Source organism: Delphinapterus leucas, chromosome 10, assembly GCF_059928025.1.
Source record: "Delphinapterus leucas isolate spDelLeu-1000000601 "Yukka" chromosome 10, BTC_Dleu_Yukka2, whole genome shotgun sequence".
NCBI classification, from domain to species: Eukaryota; Metazoa; Chordata; class Mammalia; order Artiodactyla; family Monodontidae; genus Delphinapterus; species Delphinapterus leucas.
Window position 1 is genome coordinate 59,048,806 of NC_143138.1, and position 24,085 is coordinate 59,072,890.

Below are 24,085 nucleotides of genomic sequence, written 5' to 3' on the forward strand. Positions count from 1 at the left end.
GGATAAGTGACTTGCTCAGGGGCACACAGTTAGTAAATGAGGGCCAGGATTTGAATGCCCAGCACATGTAGCAGTAAACACTTGGTGAATGAACCCCGTTCTGTCTGTGCTCTTAGCCACCAAGTCCTATCAAGTTCACCCCATAACCAATTCCATTCCCTTCTCCCTTCCCCCAAAAGTATGTTCTGAGATTTGGTTGGCATAAAGTAAGCCAACCCTAGTCGCCCACCACCAGGTGCAGGACTCTGGCCTGAGGACCCTAGACCTTAGCAGAGGATTCCCATCAGTGACCGGGAGACGGGTTCCTACACACATGATAGGGCCGGGAGTCCATCGGGTCCCTCCTTCAGAGGCTACCCCAGCACTGTCAAGCAGGCTGTCATCACTAGACACACAGTAGGCACCCTATGGAGCCCCAAGGAGCCCAGGGATCAGTTGTGGTTTGCCCAAGTACTGCCTTCAAAGGGAGCTCAGGAGGCCCCGGCCCCCTCCGTGCACCTTGCCTGGCTCCCCGCCACCCGCGCCTCACGCGCACCATCTCCCCAGCAAAAGGGCATGGGCACCCGCTGCCAGTGCCAGTCCCGAGCTAAGGGCTTCAGCTGACACGCCAGGGCCCGCGGCACCTGCACCCCGAGGGTCCACCTCCCCTCACCCTCGCCTACCTCCCGCACCTCCTTCAGCCCCATCATACGTCACTCCTCCGATCTGCAAATTCCCCTGGGCTCCTCTCCACCCCAGCGCTCCTGTCGTTCCCACCCGAGGAAGGTCAGGGGGCCGGCTCCCTCAATTCCAAACCCAGACGGGTGGCGGAACCCTCGCCCGCCGCGAGGGCGCGCATCTCACCTGCACCCCGCAGCCGGGCTCCGCGAGGCTGAAGCTTCCAGGCCGGCCCTCCGAGGAGCTGGCTTTGGCCGAACCCGCCCCCGCCGCCCGCTCTGAGCCGTGGAGGTCCAGACAGGGAGTGCAGGCTCCGCCGCGCCGTCTGGTCAGCCGCCGCGGGGCTCGCAGGTGGCCTCCCTGCGCCTGCCCAGCTGGCAAGTCCGCGCGTCACCTGTGCACGTGCGCAGGCTCTCGAGTTCAGCTTCCTGAGCCCGAGGCCAGACCCACCTCCTTGGCTCGCGGAATTCTGGGAATTGCAGTTTGCGTCCGGTGACAGCCCGCTCCTTCAACCCGCGGAATCCTGGGAGTTGTAGTTTGCCCGACGAGAGGCGGTTTTGCTTGGTGTAAAGTTTATACAATTATGGGAGGCCTGATAATAAACTTAAATGCAAGTTAAACCAACAAGAAGATGTCATTTATCAAATCAAAGTAATTAATATTTTCACATGCTTTTAAAAAACATATAATACTACGGGGGACTTACGTACAAAAGTACCATTCCTCTGCTCCAATCCCTCAGCCCCACTCTATCCCACCAGGATCGACCTGCTCCTTAAGGGCAATATTCCCAAGTCTTATGGCTGCTGCATTTGGCATTTACTGCCGACTGTCGAGATAGATACATATATCGACATATATATCAATATATATATCTCCCTACTTCTTCATTCATGAATTTTAGACCTCGACTTTTTGCTAGTATAGATGAAAATTTTATTCATTTAGATGTGTACCAACTATGACTACCTGCACCTCCACTGATCTATGAGATAACACTTCTGTCTCTCGAATTGGGAAAACCCTGTATTTCATTTATAATTATTTTAAATGATAATGCCCAAGTGGTGAGGCAGTAAAAGTTTGTAAATTTATGCAGGGCAATTTGACAATACAGTCAAAAGCCTTTAAAAACATACAGACCTCTAACCAAGAAATTCTAATAAATGTGGATGAGTGCAAAGGCTGAACAGTGTTATTTATAATGATAATAAGTTATAAGGCTGGAGTGGCTATATTAATTTCAAAGTAGAATCAAGAGCAAGGAAAATCATCAGGGATAAGAAGGGATATTATGTAATGACAAAAGGGTCAATTCACCAACGAGACATAATAATCCTAAATGTGAATGTGCCTGACAATAGAGCCTCAAAATAAATGAATCAAATACTGATGGAACTAAAAACAGAAATAGACAAACCTGTAATTACAGTTGGAGACTTCAACATCCTTCTCTCAACAACTGATAGAACAACTAAGCAAATAGTCAGCAAGGATACAGAAAAGCTCAACAACACCAAAACTCAACAGGATCTAATTGATATAACATAACACTCCATGAAACAACAAAAGAATACACATTTTTTCAAACACCCACAGTATATATATATATTAAAATAAACTCTATCCTGGACCATAAATATAAAAATTAGCAAAAGACATTAATAGACATTTTACTGAATATATATATATATATATGGCAAATAAATACATAAAAAATGAAAAGATGCTCAACATCACTAGCCCTTAGGGAAATGCAAATTAATACCATGATGAGAACAGCTAAATTAAAAAATAATGTCAATATCAAATGCTGGTGAGTATGCAGAGAACTCTATCTCTCATACATGGCTGGTGGAAATAGTTTGGTTGTTTCTTTAAAAAACTAAACATGCACTTACCATATGACTCATCAATCACACTCCTGGGCATTTATCCCGGAGAAATGAAAACTCACACAAAAACTTGTACCAATTGTTCACAGCTGCTTTATTTGTAATACCCCCAAACTGGAAACAAACAAAATGTCCCTCAACAGATGAATGGTTAAACAAACCGTAGTGGATCCATACCATAGGATACTATTCAGTACTACAAAGGAATGGACAATTGATACAGGCAACAACTTGGATGGATATCAAAGGCATTATGTTGAGTGAAAAGATGTCAATCGCAAAAGGTTACATATATATGATTCCATTTATATGACATTCTTGAAATGATAAAACTGTAGAGATGGAGAACAGATTAGTGGCTGTCAGGAGTTAGGGATGGGGTAGAGGGGGAAGTGGTGAGTGTGACTATATAAGGGTAGCAGGAGGGAGATGTTTCAGGTACTTGATTGTGGTGGTGGTTACACAAATCTACACATGTGATAAAATGACACAGAACCATACACAACTTTATACCAATGTCAAACACCTGGTTTGGATACTGTACTATAATTATGTAAAATGTAACCATTGGGGGAAACTGGATGAAAGGTTCCAGGAAACCTCTCTCTACTATCTTTGCAACTTCTTATGAATCTATAATTATTTCAAAATTAAAAGTTTTTAAAAAGAAACAAATAAAAAAAACAAACCATGGACGTTACTTAGGTCCTTAGCCATACAGAATTGATTAAATAACATCATGGACCATCTGAGAAATTATTAAAAGAATGTTGCAAAATAATATTCACTTAACACTTGGAAGATATTTCATATTATATCATATTTAATTTTTAAAAAGCACCAAAACATTCAAAGTGACCCCTTTTTAAAAAGAGTATATTTGTGCAAAAGAGTCCAGAAGGATGTCAGCACATGCCCTGTGTAGTGAGATTATAGGTGATTTTTATTTTCATCTTGTTCATTACATATATATATATATATATATATATATTTATCCCCCACCCCCGCAATGAACATGTATTTTAAATTTAGGGTTTAAATTTAAGTCGTATTTAGTTTTAAAAAAAGCTCCTAGGTTGAGTTCATCGTTCTCTACAACAGCGGTCCCCAACCTTTTTGGCACCAGGGACCGGTTTCGCGGAAGACACTTTTTCCACGGATGGGGCGGGGGCGGAGGTGGGGATGGTTCACACGGTACTGCAAGTGATGCTTTGCTCCCTTGCCCGCCGCTCACCTCCTGCTGTGCGGCCTGGGTCTTGACAGGCCGCGGACCCGTCCTGGTCTGAGGCCCAGGGCTTGGGGAACCCTGTTCTACAAGAAAGCCAGCAGTGGTCAGCCGATGGAAAGAGGCACTGAGCAGTCCAAGAAAGCAGCCCATTACTAAAGGTGGGAAGGGATTGAGTTCTGGACAAAGCAGTCTTCTGGTTAAGATCCCAAAGGACATAGCCTGTGGGTCCCCTAGGACCCAGTTTGCAGACAAGGATGATGTTTCATTTTATGAGCCAATCATGTTTTAAAAACTATTCTGGTTGTGGAGCATTAGGTAGTGCTTTAGTTGCTGGTAGGAAGCTTTGACAGACTGGGAGAAAACAAGTACTTTCCTTTGTAGTAAATACCCAAGGTGGGCTGAGTAGCTGTCTTTTTGAAGCCTTAACCAATACTTTCAATAAATCAAGTATTTATGCAGCACCAAGCTGGGTTTGGCATTCCTCATGACTGAGTCCTCTCCCTTCCTCTGGGGTCACATTCCCTTTCGATTTCTATATGTGGATGACTCCCCAATCCACATCTGTAGTCCTGAGTTCCAGATCCACACTTCCGATCAAGTTGCTTGGGGTCTATTTCTACCTGGCTTACCTGACAGCATCTTAAAGTCTATGTGATGAACATGACGATGGTGGTAATGATTTTAAATAGATCTGCAAATTATTTTACTCTCCTTCTTTCAAAAGATGAAGTTGAATTATTTTTCCCTTGAATAACTTAGTGATTCACTTAGCGGCATAATATAACGACTCACTGCTAATGAATAAAATATGTCAGAAGCAATACGACGTGATTTCTGAAACTAGGTGTTAAAAAAGACAGCATCTACACCTCTGTCTCTGTCTCTCTGGTAGCCTTTGGAACATAGCTGCCATGTCATGAGGAAGTTCAGGCCACATGGAAAGGACATGCATGGGCACACTAGTTTGCTAGGGCTGCCACAGACTGGGTGGCTCAAACAAAAGAAATTTATTTTCTCACATTCGTGGAGGAATAGAAGTCCAACACCAAGGTGATCACAGGTTTGGTTTCTCTCCTGAGGCCTCTCTCCTTGGCTTGCCGATGGCCACCCTCTCTGTGTGTTATCCCATGGCCTTTACTCTGTGCACAAGCGTCCTTGGTGTCTCTTCCTCTCTTATTAGGACACAAGTCCATCAGATTGGATTAGGGCCCACTCTAAATGGCCTCGTTTGAGCTTAATTACCTCTTAAAGTCCCTATCTCTAAATACAGTCACATTCTGAGGTACTGGAGGTTAGGACTACAACATATGAATTGGGGGGGGGGGACACAATTCATTCCATAACAATGGGTGTACCAGGCAACGGCCCCAGGTAGGCCTTCAGCTGACAACCAGTAGCAATTGTCAGACATGTGAGTGAATGAGCCCTAAGGTGATTCCACCCTCCAGCCTTCAAGCTACCTCAGCTGATACCCCAGACATCACAGAACAGAGATAAGCTGTTCCTGCTGCCTTGTTTAAATTTTTGACCCACGGAAATTACAATAAGTAAGACATGATTTGTGTGATTTTCAAGCCGCTATGTTTTGGAATATGGTTATGTAACATTAGATAAATAATATCCTTGTATTACACTTGTCTAACACTGTATAACAAATCCCAAAACGTACTGGCTTAAAGCAACAATAATCATTTATTATATCTCACAGTTTCTTTGGGGCCAGAATCTGGAAATGACTTGGCGCATTGGTTCTGGTTCAGGGTCTCTCATAAAGTTGCAACCAGATGTTGGCTGAGACTGCAGTCAACTGAAAGCTGACAGAGACGGAAGGATCTGCTTCCAAGGGGGGCTGGTTCACGTGGCTGGAAAGTTTGTTCTTCTCCATGTGGACCTGTCTATACGGTCTCTTGAGTGTCCCCGTGGCCAGGCAGTTTGCTTCCCCACAGCAAGTGATTTAAGAGACCAAGGCAGAAGCTGAGAAGAGACCAAGGCAGAAGAATACCTTTTGTGACCTAGCCTCAGATGCCTCATACCATGTCCCGTCTGTGTATTCTATTGGTCACATAGGTTGACACTGATTCATGTGGAAAGGGACTATGCAAGGGTACGAATACCAAGCGACAAGGATCTTTGAAGACCCTCTTGGAGGCTGGCTACCATAATGATAATCAGAGATACCATCTGTTCAGTACCCATTATGTGCTTGGCTTTAGATGGAAATGATCTCATTTAATCCTCACAACCTCATGCACTAGATTATGTTTTTCACATCTTTATTGGATTATAATTGCTTTACAATGTTGTGTTAGTCACCTATATGTATATATATATCCCCATATCCCCTCCCTCTTGTGTCTCCCTCCCACCCTCCCTATCCCACCCCTCTAGGTCGTCACAGAGCATCGAGCTGATCTCCCTGTGCTATGCAGCTGTTTCCCACTAGCTATCTATTTTACATTTGGTAGTGTATATATGTCCATGCCACTCTCTCACTTCGTCCCAGCTTCCCCTCCCCCTGTGTCCTCAAGTCCGTTCTCTATGTCTGCGTCCTTATTCCTGCCCTACCACTATGTTCATCAGTACCGTTATTTTTTTTAATAAATTTATTTATTTATTTTGGGGGGGTGGCTGCATTGGGTCTTCGTTGCTACGCACAGGCTTTCTCTAGTTGCAGCGAGTGCGGCTACTCTGTTGCAGTGCACAGTCTTCTCACTGTGGTGGCTTCTCTTGTTGCTGAGCATGGGCTCTAGGTGCACGGGCTTCAGTAGTTGTGGCACGCAGGCTCAGTAGTTGTGGCTCACAGGCTCTAGAGCACAGGCTCAGTAGTTGTGGTGCATGGGCTCTGCGGCATGTGGGATCTTCCCAGACAGGGGATCGAACCCGTGTCCCCTGCATTGGCAGGCGGATTCCCAACCGCTCTGCCACCAGGGAAATCCCAGTACCGTTTTTTTAGATTCCATATATATGAGTTAGCATTTGTTGTTCTCTTTCTGACTTACTTCACTCTGTATGACAGACTCTAGGTCTGTCATTACAAATAACTCAATTTCATTCCTTTTTATGGCTGAGTAATATTCCATTGTATATATATGTGCCACATCTTCTTTATCCATTCATCTGTTGATGGACACTTAGGTTGCTTCCATGTCCTGGATATTGTAAATAGTGCTGCAATGAACATTGTGGTACATGACTCTTTTTGAATTATGGTTTTCTCAGGGTATATGCCCAGTAGTGGGACTGCTGGGTCATATGGTATTTCTATTTTTAGTTTTTTAAGGAACCTCCATACTGTTCTCCATAGTGGCTATATCAATTTACATTCCCACTAACAGTGCAGGAGGGTTCCCTTTTCTCCACACCCTCTCCAGCATCTATTGTTTCTAGATTTTTTGATGATGGCCATTCTGACTGCTGTGAGGTGATACGTCATTGTGGTTTTGATTTGCATTTCTCTAATGATTAGTGATGTTGAGCATCTTTTCATGTGTTTGTTGGCCATCTGTATGCCTTCTTTGGAGAAATGTCTATTTAGGTCTTCTGCCCATTTTTGGATTGGGTTGTTTGCTTTTTGATATTGATCTGCTTGTATATTTTGGAAATTAATCCTTCGTCAGTTGCTTCGCTTGCAAATATTTTCTCCCTTTCTGAGGGTTGTCTTTTTGTCTTGTTTATGGTTTCCTAGTAGATTATATTTGTCCCCAGTTTATAGATGAGAAAGGCTAAGAATCAGTAAACATTTTGCCCAGGGGCAAGTAGCTAGCAAATGGAGGGAGATGGAACCCAGCTTGGTGTGACTCCATCCCAGCCTCTCCACACTCTCCGGGGCCCTGAAACCTCCAAGTCACTTTCACCTTCTCTCTCCTCACCACCAAGTTGTGTAAATTCCTGCCATGTTTATCCTCCCCCTCATCCTCTTCCAACCTTGCCTCTACTGTCCTGATTCAGGGTGGTCCCCAAAAATATGACTAAAAAAAATACATATTTGTTAAATTAAGGGAGAAACTCTAGCAACCTGTTATAGCTCTACTGCACTCAGTTTGAAACCCATGCATCTACCATATTAGGATCTTTAAAAGGAATCTGCACGCTCAAAGCAAATGGCTAAACAGGAAGCCAAATAATCTCAATGGAATCTGTGCCCAGATCAGGAAACAAGGCCAGGGCAAGGCCCCGGAGAGCTGGATTAAGAGAAGAGGCAGAGAACAAGAGCCCTTCTACCCAGCCGTTAATCCCGGGCTGGTTTCTCTGGCTATGGAAGCGGAATGAGGTTTTCAATGGCTGTAAAAATATGCTTTTAGGACTTCCCTGGTGGCGCAGGGGTTAAGAATCCACCTGCCAATGAAGGGAGACACATGTTTGTGCCTTGGTCCGGGAGGATTCCACATGCCGCAAAGCAACTGGGCCTGTGCACCACAACTGCTGAGCCCGCACTCTGGGGCCTGCGAGCCACAACTACTGAAGCCTGCGCACCTAGAGCCTCTGCTCCACAAGAGAGGCCACCGCAATGAGAGGCCCGTGCACCACAATGAAGAGCGGCCCCTGCTCTCCGCAACTAGAGAAAAAGCCCATGCACAGCAACAAAGACCCAATGCAGCCAAAAATAAATAAATAAATAAACATATATGTAAAAAAAAAAAAAAAATTAACCATTCATTAAAAAAATATTTTTAAAATTTTAATAATTACTTTTGAGGAAATATAACTTTTGTAAACCTCCCCTAGTGTATGTTTTTAGGTTATATTTGCCCAGCTCACTGATGGCATGTTAAGACATTTTGCTAGTATTTGGGCTCTCCAAGCCTGTTTGCCATGGGGACATTCCACTCCTCCTCCCACAGGGAGCGCTCCCCGCAGATAAGCAGGAGGTATAATCACAGCTTTGGGGAGTCTCCCCCACTACACACTGACTTCTATAGATAATTAAGTGCTACCTAGGAAGAGGGATAGTTATAAAAGACACATTAATTTCCTGAAACTGAAGCTCAAACGATTGCCTTTAATAAACTTTAAGTTTTGGAGGAAGATGTAAAATTTGTATAATTCAAAATCATCCCATTCTTTCATCTCCTCTCCCCCAACACTGCCTTTTTCCTTTTGCTCCTGCCAATGACTGTTATTTTAATTGTCCTGCTCATGCTTCCAGAAGAAGATTTTACTCTGAATGTGAGAGAGAAGACACATCCTTTAGTGGCAAATGCTCACAGTTACAAAGAAAAAACAGTGCCTTTGGTACACATACGTGGGGAATACCCAACTGAGAATCTGGCAAACTGGCTGCCCCACCTGCTACAGGATGGTCCTGGGTCACTTGCTTGTCTTCCTCTGTTGGCTCTCCAGCTCAGTGGTTTACTTCACTTTCTCCCACCCGATGTCCTGAATTTCTTGGAGGATAATTTTGCTGGAAACTTAGAGGTTAAAAGCGGGGAACATTGGCTAAGTGAAGTAAGAGAGACAGAGAAAGACAAATACTGTATGACCTAACTTATATGTGGAATCTAGGACGCCCCCCCCAAAAAAAAAACCAAGTTCATAGACACAGAGAACAGATTGGTGGTTGCCAGAGGCTAGGGCATGGGAGGTGGGCAAAAGGGGTGTATAGAGTCAAAAGGTACAAACTTTCAGTTATAAAATAAATAAGTCATGAGGCTGTAATGTACAGCATGGTGATTAGTTAATAATACTGTATTGCATATTTGAAAGTTGCTAAGATGGGTCTTAAAAATTCTCACCATAAGAAAAACAATTCTGTAACTATGTATAGGCATATTAACTAGACTTATTGTAGTGGTCATTTCACAATATATACAAATATTGAATCATTATGTTGTACACATGAAACTAATACAATGTTGTATGTCAGTTATACCTCAATAAAAAATTAATTAAATGCTAAAAAAATAGGGTATGTTGTAATACCTAGTAGATGGCGAGGCTATGAGGGAAAAGGTGCTGTCACACACTACAGATGAGAATATAAATCAGTGTGAATAAGTCAGGGACTGCTTTGGGCTGTTAGCAACAGAGGGCTGCCTGCAGTAGCTTAGAACAATTAAGACTTTGTTTGCTCAGGTCTGAGAAACAGCCCAGAGCTGTTTGAAAGCTCTAACAGGGCTTTCAAGGACCCAGACTCATTTGGCCTCCCTGCTCCCCCCTCCTTAGTGCACGGTGCCCATCCTCAAGGTTACAAGAAGGCTGCTGCAGCTCCTGCCATCTCAACAGAGACCATCTGGAAGAGGAAAAAGGACTGGAAGCAAAAAGGACTTTCCTGGAAGTCTCACTCAAAACTTCTGCTTCCATCTCACTGGCCACCCCATCTACAAGGGAGGCCCCCAAATGTAGCTTTTTGATTATTAAGGGAGTAAGGGAGAATGGATATTGGGTAGGCTGCCATGAGGTGCAGACTTTTTGGAGGACAATTCAGAAATAGCTATCAAAATTTAAAAATTTAAATACACTTACCTCCTGACTCAGAAATCCCCCTGCTAGGAATTTATACTGGAGATGTGTTCTCATATATGTGCATGTGCTTACACACCACAGCTGTTTCTTACAGCAGGAAAGGATTCATGGACATGCATGTTCACTACGTGCAATGTCTCAGTGAATGTCAGGCTCTGACCCATCCGATTAGCAACTTCTCTTCCCGTGGAGGAGGTGGGTAGAGACAGGGAACAGGAATGTGGCTGGGGGTTCCGTCTCAGCCAAAGTAGTAAAGTAGGGAGGGGAGCATACATGTTTCTCTGCAGCCCTTAAGAGGACACAGAATGGGATTTATTAAGGAATATTAGGTGACTCAGAGATTCACTGGGATGGATGAGGAACAGACCGTAGACTGGTTTTCTAGGAACAATTCCTGCAATGTCTGAGAACCGAACTGCCGAGGGAGCAGCTGCCTCCCCACCTCTGGGATCATGCTGCTCGGCCATGGGATGGAAGCTACCACTGACTCTGCCAGCTATAGAGAAACCACCGTTTCCCCCGGCAGGGGTACCACCTCACGGCGCTCTCTTTCTTCTTCCACGTTTTATAGGGTGCATCTGTTTGGTGGAGCCTTGGTCCCAGGGATCCCTTGTTGCAAAGAGTCTGGGAGACGGAGTTTGTATTTCTCCATCTCCAGTGTGGACAGCATGGTGGAAGGGGGTTGGAGTGAGGGCAGAGTGAGATCCTGATGAGCGCAGACTTCTGTATCTGCTACCCTCACCAAGCACCTCATGTAGTTGCTTTTCAAAAGACAGTCCCTCTCGTAAGAGGAATTCTCTTGCCAGATTTTAAGACATTTTTCTTTATCTTTTTACATGGTTGCATGAAAATCAGATAGAATAAGGCTATGAAGCTATTGGCCAATGTCTGTCATATGGTTAAGTGTTCAGTACATGTTAACTATTAACCAGTAAGGAGGTACCTTTCCAGCTGGCCCTTCAAGGTTGGGGGCTGGGAGTTCCAACCCAAGGTGCTTAAGGAGAACAGGCAAAGAGAGTGGGGGGAGGATCCATTAATGAAAGTGTTCATCTTTAATTTTTTTCTTCCTGTGGCCCATCTCACTTCTCCCCGAGTGTCTTTTCATTCTGCAAGAATGACCAACTTCACTTACCATCGACTCTACCTATTGAAACCTCTGAATGAGCCAGCCCTTTACAAGACTCCAGAGTCGTCGGTAGTCCCTGACTTAGTTTCTTCTGTGTATCTCCATCAGCCTTCACCATTTTTCGGTTGACTGTCCAGAGGCAGCATGACTAGAGAATGCACTATATCCAGGTGAAACCTCAGAGAGACAGCAAGATGGATAACGTCTCTAACTGGGATGATGCCCCAGATGAGCTCAGTTGCTCAGTTGCCCAAGGAGACTCTTTTCTTTTTTCAAACTACCTAAACAATCCACTGTGCACCACACACAAATTCTAGCAAGAGAATGTCTGTTGATCAGGGCAGTAGTTGGTTTGTGGAGGCCCAGCTATAGGCAAGTTGACTTTCACGCAGACGCGACGTCCAACAGCACTGCTCACTGCTGGGAGTCTCCCACTGAAGTTAAGAGGAGCTCTGGGTCTCTAATTCTACATGGGGAACACCATCCTTCAACAATTTCCTTCATTCAGCAAACACTCTGGGCAATATATCATTTGGGGGTATTTATCAGTGTTTGGGGGGGATCTTCAATGTGTAATTTCAGACTACATAACCTCAGAGAAGGCATTTGAGCCAAATGTCTTACAGTTGTCTTACATTCATCAAAGACAAGGTTGAAGCCTTGCTGGCTTTGCTTCCTTTAATTTTGGAAAAACTCTTCTAGTCTGATTGAATCTACCTGATTCATAGCCAAGCTAGAAGGGGGCAATCATCTGAAAGACATTCTAAATCGTTCTGGAGGAAAAAGGAACCCTCTGTTTGTCCGGCTCTCGTTAGATTGCCGTCACAGGAGAAATCACCAGCCCTTGGCCTGAGTTTCGGGGGATGAAGACCAGGCTCTTGAACTCGCTCTGTCCCATATTTTGTTCCTCTGTCGAGAACTTAATCCCGGCTTGTGAAACAGACATTTCGTAAAAGCAGTAGTAATAAGGCTGACGTCAGCAGTGTGGCCTAAAGAGCAAATGATCTCACTGGCATATGACGATTCACCAGTTCAGAAGAGAAAGGAGAGAGGAGATGAAGATGAGATTCCTGAAGATGAGAGAGGAGAATTCTTAAAACAAAACAAAGATAGCTTGTTGGAACAGAAAAGTCATTCCATTCCTGGGGCAGAGAAGGAAATCCGATACAGGCTGCTCATTTCCCACACCTGCCCTTGGAGTTTGCACATAGAGCTCACCCCTTGTTCCTCCTCCGATGCCAGACTTCCAAAACCCAGTGAACACACCAGATGCTGCATATACCATCTGGATCATCCGCACCTACAGGAACCTCTCACTCCTCTATGACTTTCATTTGTTGTATCATTGTCTTAAGTTGGGTTCCCCCAAAACAAGAATTTGAGAGAAAGTAGTTTGAGAGGCGGTACCAGGAAGCTCCAGCCAAGGGCTGGAGAAGTGATACAGGAAGGGAAGGAAGCTAATACAGGGGGAATTAATACCACCACTGTGGGAATCAGTGTCTCAGTCCCACTGGGGAGCTCTGGAGACTGCACAGACCCCACCTCACTGTCATCTTCCCTGAGTGGGGTAGGAATGGAGGCTTTTATCCTTCACCTCCTATCCATTTTGCAGGAGCTGTTCCTAGGAGTCTCAGAACTTCCTTCCCTGCACTCACGGAGAAATCCCTCAGATGGAGAATCCCAGGGGTGTTCCTCAAGAAACCATCAGTATACAAGGGAGTGGGGAAGGTTGAGGGGATGTGGGTTGGCAATGACAGCATTTGCTGTACTTTCCCTCCTTTCTTCACTAACTCATCACTGTGTGAAGCCCTGTGCCACATCCTGTAGCTGCAATGAAGAACCACACAGACATTATCTGCAACCTCCTGGAGCTTAAAACCTAGCAAAGGAGTCTCATGTTGACTAAATAAGCACGCAAGTATATAATAAAATCAGCAGAAAAGTGAGGTAGAATAAAAGAACTGCGAGTTCAGGGAAGGGATGTCAGGAAAACATACTCTGGCTTGAGAAATCATGGAGGGCTTCTTTGAGGAAGATGTGAGAGTTATCTAACTAGAGGTGAGAGAGAGATGGGAAGAGCATTTCAGGCAGAAGAAATAGCATGTGCAAAGACCCTGAGGCACCAGGGACCACAGTAGTGAGGCTAGAGGTCAAAGAGCAAGAGGATGATGTGGGGCTAAATAAGGCTGAAAAGGTAAGCATGAAACGTACTGTGCAGTGCTGTGTGAGCTGTGCTCGAGGTTTTGGTCTCTGTTCTAGAGCAGTGGAAGCCATTGAAGATTGTTAAGCTAAGAAGCGAGGTAATTAGATTTTTAAATTTAATAGATTTTTAAAAGAGAAAAGGTAGTTGCTGGGCAGAGAATGGGTCAGAGTAGGAAAGAGTGGAAGAAGTCATGAAGTCAAGAGTTGATGGCAGGATTTCTGCTCCAGCCCAAATAGAGTAACAGGGACCGGATTTATCCTCTAGCCTGAAATAGTTATAAAATTGAACAAAGCATATGAAACGATGGTTTTTAAGACATCGAGCATGCTTGATGATGCACAGTGATCCCTGAGAGAGAATAAACAAATGAGGTAGAGTTTATAATTTCCCCAGCTTACTGCATGGAGAGTTTCTAGGCCAAAATAAAAGGAAACCAGGCAGAGTCCTGAGTTGAGAAAAAGAGCTGGAAGTCTTGGGGAGCCAGAGCAGCCAGAGTTCAAAGGGCGGAGAACTGGAGAGAACTCAAACAGAAAGAGAGAGTTCTAGCCATAAAAAAGAATGAGATGATGCCATTTGCAATAACACAGATGGACCCAGAGATGATCATACTACGTGAAGTAAGTCAGACAGAGAAAGACAAATATTATATTATATGCTAATACTTATATGTGGAATCTTTAAAAAATGATACAAATGAACTTATTTATAAAACAGAGGGCTTCCCTGGTGACGCAGTGGTTGAGAGTCCGCCTGCCGATGCAGGGGACACGGGTTCGTGCCCCGGTCCAGGAAGATCCCACATGCCGCGGAGTGGCTGGGCCCGTGAAGCCATGGCCGCTGAGCCTGCGCGTCCGGAGCCTGTGCTCCGCAACGGGAGAGGCCACAACAGTGAGAGGCCCGCGTACCGCAGAAAAAAAAAAAAAGAGAAATAAAACAGAAATAGACTCACAGACACACAAAACAAACTTATGGTTACCAAAGGGGAAGTCGGGGGAAGGGATAAATTGGGAATTTGGGATTAACAGATACACTCTACTATATATAAAATAGATAAACAACAAGGACCTACTGTATAGCACAGGGAACTATATTCAATATCTTGTAATAACCTATAATGGAAAAAATCTAAAAAAGAAAAAATATATATGTATGTCACTATGCTGTATGCCTGAATCACTGTAAATCAACTATACTTCAATTTGAAAAATAATAAAATAAAAGAGAGAGTTCTAGAGCTCTGGATAGGGTCCCCCTCAAATTTTTGGTTGAATATCGATCAGTGTATGTGTATGAGGAAACTCCCAGAGGCCAAAGAGTCACCTAAAAGGATTAGAGGGAATAGTTCCCAGAGCTCACACGGGGCTGGGAGATTGCAAACCTCCCTCTGAATAATTAATAAGACAAGCAGAGAGAAAATCACTGAAAATATAGAAGACTTGAATATGTAAGTAAAAATATAGAAGACAACCAACTTGACCTGATATTTAAAGAACACCCCAAATAGTAGAATATTCATTTTTTTCAAATGAACATGGACCATTTACCAAGACAGACAATATTTGGGTGCATAAAATAAGTCTTAATAAACTTAAAATGATTCAAGTTAAAAGTAGGTTCTCTCACCAAAGTGGAATTAAATCTGAAATCAATGATGAAAACATACCTGGAAAATCCCCCAGTTTTTGAAAACTAAATAACACATTTATAAATAACTCATGGATCAAAAAGGAAATTAGAAAATATGAATGAATGAAAACAAAAACTCAACATACTAAACTTGTGAGATGTCACTAACAGTACTTAAAGAGAAATTAAAAAAAAATAAAATAAAATAAAATAAATTTTTTAATAAAAAATAAAAATAAAATTTTTTATAATAAAATTTTCTTATTTAAAAAAATAAATTTTTTAAAATAAAAAAAATTTTTTAAAAAGTTTTCAAATTGATGACTTCAGCTTCTACCTTGAGAAACTTAAAAAAAAAAAATTAAAGCAAGAGTAAGCAGATGAAAAGGAAATGATAGATCAGAACAGCAGTAGAAATAGGAATAGAAAACAGAAAAACAATAGAGAAAAATCAATGAAACCCAAAGCTGATTCTTTGAGAATTTGTAAGCCTTTAGCAAGACTGAGCAGAATAAAAAGAAACATTAAAAGATTACCAATACTATGAATGAGAGAGGCGACATCATACAGATTTCACTGATATTAAAAGGTTGATAAGGAAAAGTTATGAACAATTTAATGACAATAAGTTAAAAACCATAGAAACTTGAAAGATACAAAGTATCAAAATTCTAGAAAAAATAGATAGCTTGATAACCCTAAAAAATATCCCTTAAAAGAAAAATATTAATAAATTGGACCTAATCAAAACAGAAAACTTAAAAAAAAACACAAAACCAAACAAAAAACTTTTGCTCTTCAAAAGATACTGGTAAGAAAATGAAAAAGGCAAGTCACAGACTGGTAGAAAATATTTGTAAACATATATTTGACAGAGGACTTGTATTTAGAATATATAAAGAACTCTTAAAACTCAACAATAGAAAGACAAACTTTTTTAATGAATTTATTTATTTATTTTTGGCTGCATTGGGTCTTCATTGCTGCACGCAGGCTTTCTCTAGTTGCAGTGAGCGGGGGCTACTCTTCGTTGCGGTACGCGGGCTTCTCACTGTGGTGGCTTCTCTTGCTGCGGAGCACGGGCTCTAGGTGCCCGGGCTTCAGTAGTTGTGGCATGTGGGCTTCAGTAGTTGTGGCTCACAGGCTCTAGAGCACAGGCTCAGTAGTTGTGGCACACGGGCTTAGTTGATCCGTGGCATGTGGGATCTTCCCGGACCAGGGCATGAACCCATGTCCCCTGCATTGGCAGGCGGATTCTTAACCACCGCGCCACCAGGGAAGTCCCAAGACAAACATTTTTAAATGGGCAAAGATTTGAGCGGACACTTAACCAAAAAAGCTATGTCACTGGCAAATAAGCACATGAAAAGATGCTTGGCATCATTAGTTATTAGGGAAATGCAAATTAAGAACATAATGAATACTATTGCTCACATATTAGAATGACTAAAATTAAATTATACTAAAAGCTGGTGAGTATGTGGGGCTATTGGAGCTATCATACGCTACTTAAGGGGAATAAAATGGTACAACCACTTTGGAAAACAGTTTGGTAAATGCTTAAAAAGTTACACATACACCTACCACACAATGCAGCCTTTCTACTCCTAGGTATTTAATTAAGATAAAAGAAAGCAAACACCCATACAAAGACATGTACACAAATGTCCACAGCAACTCTATTCATACAGCTAAAGTAGAACAACCCAAATATCCGTCAAAAAGTAAATAGAGGGGCTCCCCTGGTGGCGCAGTGGTTGAGAGTCCGCCTGCCGATGCAGGGGACATGGGTTCGTGTCCTGGTCCGGGAAGATCCCACATGCCGCGGAGCGGCTGGGCCCGTGAGCCATGGCCGCTGAGCCTGCGCGTCCGGAGCCTGTGCTCCGCAGCGGGAGAGGCCACAACAGAGAGAGGCCCGCGTACCGCCAAAAAAAAAAAAAAAAAAAAAGTAAATAGATAATCTGTGGTCTATATATGCAATGAAATACTACTCAACAACAAAAAGGAATGGTCTAGTGATATCAATAACAACATAAATATGCTGAGTGAAAGAAGTCAGACATCCTGTATGATTCCACTTAGATAAAATTCTAGAAAATGCAAATCTATAGGGACAGAAAGAAGATCAGTGGTTCCCTAGGCAGGAAGGGCTGGAAGGGCAGGAAGAAATGATTACAAAGGGACATGAGGAAACTTTTGGGGGAGTGAATGTGTTGATTGTTTTGATTGTGGTGATCGTTTCATGAGTGGATACATATGCCATAACTCATCGACTTGTATACTTTATATATGTACCATTCATTCTACTTCAATTACATCTCAAAAACCTATTTAAAAAATAAGGGTTGATGTGGCTTAGACTAAGCTGATGGAGACGGTGGAGATGAAGAAAAGTAAACAGATTTAACACATATTTAGCAGGTAACTGGCAATAGTTGTGATGGATTGCATACAGGGAGGAAAGGAGAGGGAGGTACCAAGGTTGTCATCTGTATTAATGGCTTGAGCAATTGCTTGGACGTGTGGACAGCCACTGAGATGGGGCAGGCTGGCAGAGGACTATGTAGGGAAAGATGATGAGGTCAGTTCTGGACATATTGAGTATGAGGAACGATTGAGACATCTAAGAGATGTCAAGCAGGTAGTTGTAGATCACTATGCTGGAAGCTGAGAGGAAGTGGTCTTGAGACACGGCCTTGAAAGTCTTTGGCACTGATATAAAATTACCGTATACTTTAATTTAATGTTTTGTGTCTGTACACTTTGTCTTCTCGTTTGGGTTGTAAGCTCTGTGGGTGCAAGATTTTTAACTTATGCCTCTACCTATGTCACACCGCCCTTTTATACCCACTTTAGTAGAAGGAGCACGATGAGGTGGGTGATGCATGGAATTTAGAATGAGAGGCCTGGCTTCAACATCTGACTCACCACTTACTAACTGTGTGACCTTGGGCAAACTGCTTGCTCTCCATAAATGGTAATAATATTAATAGGATGTATTTCATAGGTTACTGAGACATCTTGATATGATAATATAAGCTAGAAACTTGTTGAACCTATCTAAGCCCCAGTTTTTTCCTCTGTAAAATACATGCAATGCTACCTTCTTATCAGTTGGTTATTGCTGCACCACAAGCCACCCCAAAATTCAGAGGCTTACAGTAACAGTCATTTTTTATCACAACTCCCACGTGTGTACGTCAGGCAGGGGACTGCCCTGGTTGATCTCCGTCGGTTTGCTTATGCGTCTGTGAGTCGACTGCGGCAGCTTAGCTGGGGCAGTTCTCTTACATATGTCTCACCCTCCTCCTGGATCCAACGGACTTGGGCAGGCGTGTACCTTCTCAAGAATGTGGCAAAACAGCAAGAGCACAGGCCCCACTGTGTATAAGTGCCTTTTCACACCTCTGCTTGTACCGTGTCTGCTAACAATTCTTTTGGCCGAAGAAAGTCACATTGCTGAACTCAGAATCAGCAATGTACACCACACTGCTTTGAAGTGAAAAGGCACATAGCAAAGAAGACAGGTAGCGACAGGTCAAGAATTGGGGCAGCAATCCAATCTACTGCCTCTACAAAACAAAATATTTTCTTGTAACATATATAACCTGCCTATCTCATTATATGTTTTCAATAACTACATCTGCTCCCATTTTCAACAAATGTTGGATTATTGACTCTGATTTTAAGGGTAAAAATAAATTGGTTCCAGGCATTTGAAGCTATCCTTGCTTATTATGAAGATTGGCATATTATATAAGAGAGTAATAATTAACAGTTTGGGTTAGGCACCTTCACACACAGACAGTGGCAATGTAAATAGATACAATCTTTTTGGAAAGTAACTTGACAATATATATCAAAAGCCTTAAAAATGTGTACCCTTTGACTCAGAAATTTTCATTATGGCAAGTCTACCCTAAGAAAATAGGAGATATATAGACAAATATTTATGTGTAAGGATGTTCACTGAAGCAATATTTAGAGTAACAAAAAAAAAGGAGGATAACGCCAGATTAATTTGTTGCAGGGAAAAAAAAAAACCCTCTCATTGAAAACAGCTAAAAAGGCTGGACTAAAACAAATCTGTTTGGGGACTGGAGAGTTACCAAGACAGTCACAGTCTGAGGATCTGAGATTAGAGATATATGGAAAAGTAGTTAAGGTGAGTCTGACATTCTTTGCTGTTTTCCCCTCAAAGCCTATGTGGGTTCTTGGATGGTACAGCCAAAGAGACTAAGCAACAAAGAAACGCTTTTAAGTGACACCGAATCTGAGCAAAGATGTCAGCAGTCTGAGGAGGGTCTGAGGAGGCAAAAATTAGAGTTCCAAGCTTTTAAGACAGCTATGGCTTGAGAGGCTAAGATCCTGTCAGTGGTACAGAAAAATGACGTGTTTATTATCTCAAGGCATTCACCAGTTCACAAACAGTGCAGGCTGAGAGAAACAAAGCAGAAAGTGGCAGCCAACAGAAGTTTTGTGGCCTCAGAAGGATGGGAGATAAAAATCAGTTTTGAAGTCCTGACAAGAAAGACTCCTGGGACTTCCCTGGCGGTCCAGTAGTTAGAACTCCACGCTTCCACGGCAGGGGGCGCAGGTTCAATCCCTGATTGGGGAACTAAGATCCCGCAAGCCGCGTGGCCAAAAAAAAAAAACGGAGAGAGAGGGAGACAGACTCTGGTAAGCACCTCATGCTTTCAAATGGAACTCCTAAAGGCCTGCAACCCTAGGAATAAAAGTGAACTAAAAGTAAACCAGGGCTTCCCTGGTGGCCCAGTGGTTAAGAATCCACCTGCCTATGCAGGGGACACATGTTCGATCTCTGGTCTGGGAAGATCCCACATGCCGTGAAGCAGCTAAGCCTGTGCGCCACAACTACTGAGCCTGCGCTCTAGACCTCACGAGCCACAGCTACTGAGCCCGCATGACACAACTACTGAAGCCCGCGTGCCTAGAGCCCGTGCTCCACAACAAGAGAAGCCAACGCAATGAAGAGTAACCACTGCTCGTAGCAACTAGAGAAAGCCCGCATGCAGCAACAAAGACCCAACACAGCCAAAAATAAATACATAATTTTTAAAGTTATTAAAAAAAAAAAGTAAACCAAATCTTATAAAGACTGATAGCCAATCCATTCTGTGATTGGATTAAAACGATCTATCCTAATTCTACTTGCCTGCCATAAGCTAAAGGCTCATATAGAGCTTCTGCAATATTTTATACACAGTGTCTGACATTCATCCAAAATTCCCAGGATATCAAGAGACAGTGGAAGGAAAAAAAAATCAGACAATATAAATAGATCCAGAGGTAGGCAAGAATATACAATGGAAAAAAGGGAAAAAGAAAAAAACAGTCTCTTCAGCAAGTAGTGTTGGAAAAGTTGGACAGCTGCATGTAAATCAACGAAGCTGGAACACACCCTCACACCATACACAAAAATAAACTCCAAATGGCTTAAATATAAGACATGACACCATAAAACTCCTAGAAGAGAACATAGGCAAAATATTCTCTAACATAAATTGTACCAATATTTTCTTAGGTCAGTCTCCCAAGCCAAAAGAAATAAAAGCAAAACTAAACAAATGGAAACTAATCAAACTTACAAGCTTTTGTACAGCAAAGGAAATCATAAACAAAATGAAAAGACAACCTGTAGACTGGGAGAAAATATTTGCAAATGATGCAACCAACAAGGGCTTAATTTCCAAAATACACAAATAGCTCATACAACTCAACAACAACAGCAACAAAAACAACCCAATCAAAAAATGGGCAGAAGACCTAAATAGACACTTCTCCAAAGAAGACATACAGATGGCCAACAGGCACATGAAAAGATGCTCAACATCACTAATTATTAGAGAAATGCAAATAAAAACTACAGTGTGGTACCACCTCACACTGGTCAGAATGGCCAGCCTTAAAAAGTCTACAATAACAAATGCTGGAGAGGGTGGGGAGAAAAGGGAACCCTCCTACACTGTTGGTGGGAATGTAAATTGGTGCAGCCACTATGGAGAATGGTACGGAGCTTCCTCAAAAAACTAAAAATAGAGTTGCCATATGATCCAGCAATTCCGCTCCTGGACATATATCCAGACAAAACTATACTTAAAAAAATACATGCACTGTTATGTTCATAGCAGCATGATTTACAATAGCCAAGACATGGAAACAACCCAAGTGCCCATCAATAGGAGATTTGGTTTAAGAAGATGTGGTATACATGTGCAATGGAATATTACTCAGCCATAAAAAAGAATGAAATATTGGGACTTCCCTGGTGGTCCAGTGGGTAAGACTCCATGCTCCCAATGCAGGGGGCCTGGGTTCAATCCCTGGTTGAGGAACTAGATCCCACATTCATGCCACAACTAAGAGTTTGCATGCTGCAACTAAGAAGTCCACATGCCACAACTAAGACCTGGTGCAGCCTAAATAAATAAATAAATAAATAAATATTTTTTTAAAAGAATGAAATATTGCCATTTGCAGCAACATGGATGGACCTAGAGAATATTATACTTAGTGAAGTAAGCCAGAGAAAGAAAGACAAATATTATATATCACTTATATGTGGGATCTAAGAAATAATACAAATGAATCTATATACAAAACAGAAACAGACTTGCAGACACAGTAAACAAACTTACGGTTACCAAAGGGAAACAGGGATGGGGAGGGATAAATTAAGAGTTTGGGATTAACAGATACAAACTATTATACATAAAACTCATAAGCAACAAGGATTTACTGTATAACACAGGGAACAATATTCAATATCCTGTATAACCTATAATGGAAAATAATCTGAAACTATAGATATATAACTGAATCACTTTGCTGTATTCCTGAAATTAACACGATATTGTAAATCAACTATACTTCAATAAAAAATGAAAATTAAAAATAGGTTTCCCTATCAGATGAATTAAAAACAAAAAGTTTGAGAATAGCAAGTGTTGACGAGGTATAGGGAAAACAGTAAGTCCCCTACCCTCTGTGTATGAGGGCAAACTGACACCACCATTTTGGAGGGGATTCGGCAGTCTCTCTGAACATAAAGAATGCCCGTATACTTTGATGCAGAAACCCACCCATAGAAACCTAGCTAGCAGAAACACTTGCACACCATGCAAAGATGCTCATGGCAGCACTGTCCAGAATTGGTGAAAAGTCTGAACCATCTAAATGTTCATCATAATGAGAACAGCTAAATGAAATATGACACGTCCCTGCCTGGGAGTTCCACGCAGTCATGAATAAGAATTGGGTCAACCCAGCTGGCAGATAAGGAACATAGTAAATATAGTAAAGTACAAATAGTGAGTTGACAAACAAAGATATCCTACTTTATTGTATTTTCATTTGCATGCAGTGTGAGTGTGACTAAAATGCGTATCACATCTCTAGGGGGTTTCTGGAACTCTCACTTTTTATCTTACATGCTTCTATTATTTATGAATCTGTTTTTAGTGAGCATGTATTACTTTCATAATTCTTAAACCAAAAACGTAAGTGAATAAGGATTGAACATCTAAAGCCTATAAAGACAAAATGCTTAGTGTTTCATTTCTTGGACCTGAGTTCACTTTCAGCCAGAGCAGTTCTGGGCCACAAGTACAACTCTGTGAAGATCCTTTATCAGGCTCATCTCATGTATGCATGTGGGCATACACACATACCACACGTGCACAACTACCTACACACCTCTACACATGCACACACACACACAGGGTTGTCCAGCTCCGCATGTGCATGTGGAACGCACGACTTTACAGTACCTGGGGCAGTTCATAGAACATTCTTGTGTATTTATTGGTGCAAGGGAGTAAATAGCCAGGGCTGAGCAGGCAGAAAAGAACGTGATGAGACTGAAAACCCAACACCCACCACCTCCTCCACCATCCAGATGACACGTCCTGTGGAATCCATGGTGCCCTCCTGATTTCTGGCTTTTCCCTTTTGTCTTCAAGACGGGTAAACCCAAGAAAATGTGGCCGTGAGGATGGGCACTTATCCACTCAGGTCATGTCATGAGATGCCCCCGCTTCTTCCCCCCGCAGTGAGGTGAGAGTCCCGCCCAGACCGTGGGGGGCTTACGGGCCCTCGTCCCTGAAGAGTGTCAGGTTGTGCATCTGGATGTGGCTCAGCAGGACCTGTCCTCGCCGCTCCAGGGTCTGGAGGACCTGCCGTAGGCCCTGTTGCCCGCCTTGGCTTTCCCAGAACACCGGGTCTGTCTGCAGTGACTTGAGCAGCATATTCTGTAGACACCCTGATGCGAGAACCTTCACGACAGACTCAGGAAACCTGGAGGAAGGTCCCCCAGTCCCATAACAGAAAGGAAGAGCAAAAGCCATCTCAGAGAGTTTCCGTGAAAGGCCAGGCCAGTCGGCCAGAACTTGCACAGCTGGGGGCCCGCAAAGCCAGCCCGAAAAGTCTCCAGGGCCACCTGCTGACTAGTTATCCAGGAACCCTTCCACCCGCTCTGCTGTGACAGCAGGCAGGGGATAGAGTTTTCGATGGGTCCCACCTCCCTGAGTGGGTGAATCCACTCTGCTGGCCCGGGTGAAGTGAGGAGGAGCCCTAGGAAGGCCCAGCCGCTGCAGGTGTGAGCAGGGAAGGTGTCTCCCAGGCTAGCTCCCTGCCAGGGAAGGGCCAGCCTGCCCACTCCCCAGCAGGGCAGCCCATGTTGTGCAGGGCCAGGAGGCCCTCCGGATACTGGGGAGGGGGCAGCCCATCATGGACTTGAAGGGCCTGCTGGCTGTATCCCCTCAGCTTTCCCAGGACTCCTCACCCCCTTCTGAGGCTCATCCAGCAGCTTTTGTCTGAGGGAATGTGGGCTTCTCTGGAGCCACAGTTCAAGGTCTACAGCAGGGCCA

The 24,085-nt window shown here is 43.1% G+C and overlaps 2 protein-coding genes across 3 annotated transcripts in view; both read right to left on the reverse strand.

Annotated features, from left to right (window-relative positions):
* Nucleotides 1–15,341, reverse strand: part of POMGNT2 (protein O-linked mannose N-acetylglucosaminyltransferase 2 (beta 1,4-)) — a 33,340-nt gene extending 17,999 nt beyond the window's left edge. The window contains exon 1 of the mRNA XM_022553846.3: nt 844–15,341. The gene's annotated coding sequence lies outside the window, so the exon portion shown is untranslated. The remainder of the gene's footprint in view (nt 1–843) is intronic.
* Nucleotides 15,342–15,548: 207 nt separating this feature from the next.
* GASK1A (golgi associated kinase 1A) overlaps nt 15,549–24,085 on the reverse strand; it is a 68,596-nt gene continuing 60,059 nt past the window's right edge. For both annotated transcript variants that reach the window (XM_022553954.3, XM_089919094.1), the window contains exon 5: nt 15,549–23,513. In XM_022553954.3, coding sequence (XP_022409662.2) covers nt 23,303–23,513 — 211 coding nt within the window. In that variant the 3' untranslated portion in view covers nt 15,549–23,302. The remainder of the gene's footprint in view (nt 23,514–24,085) is intronic.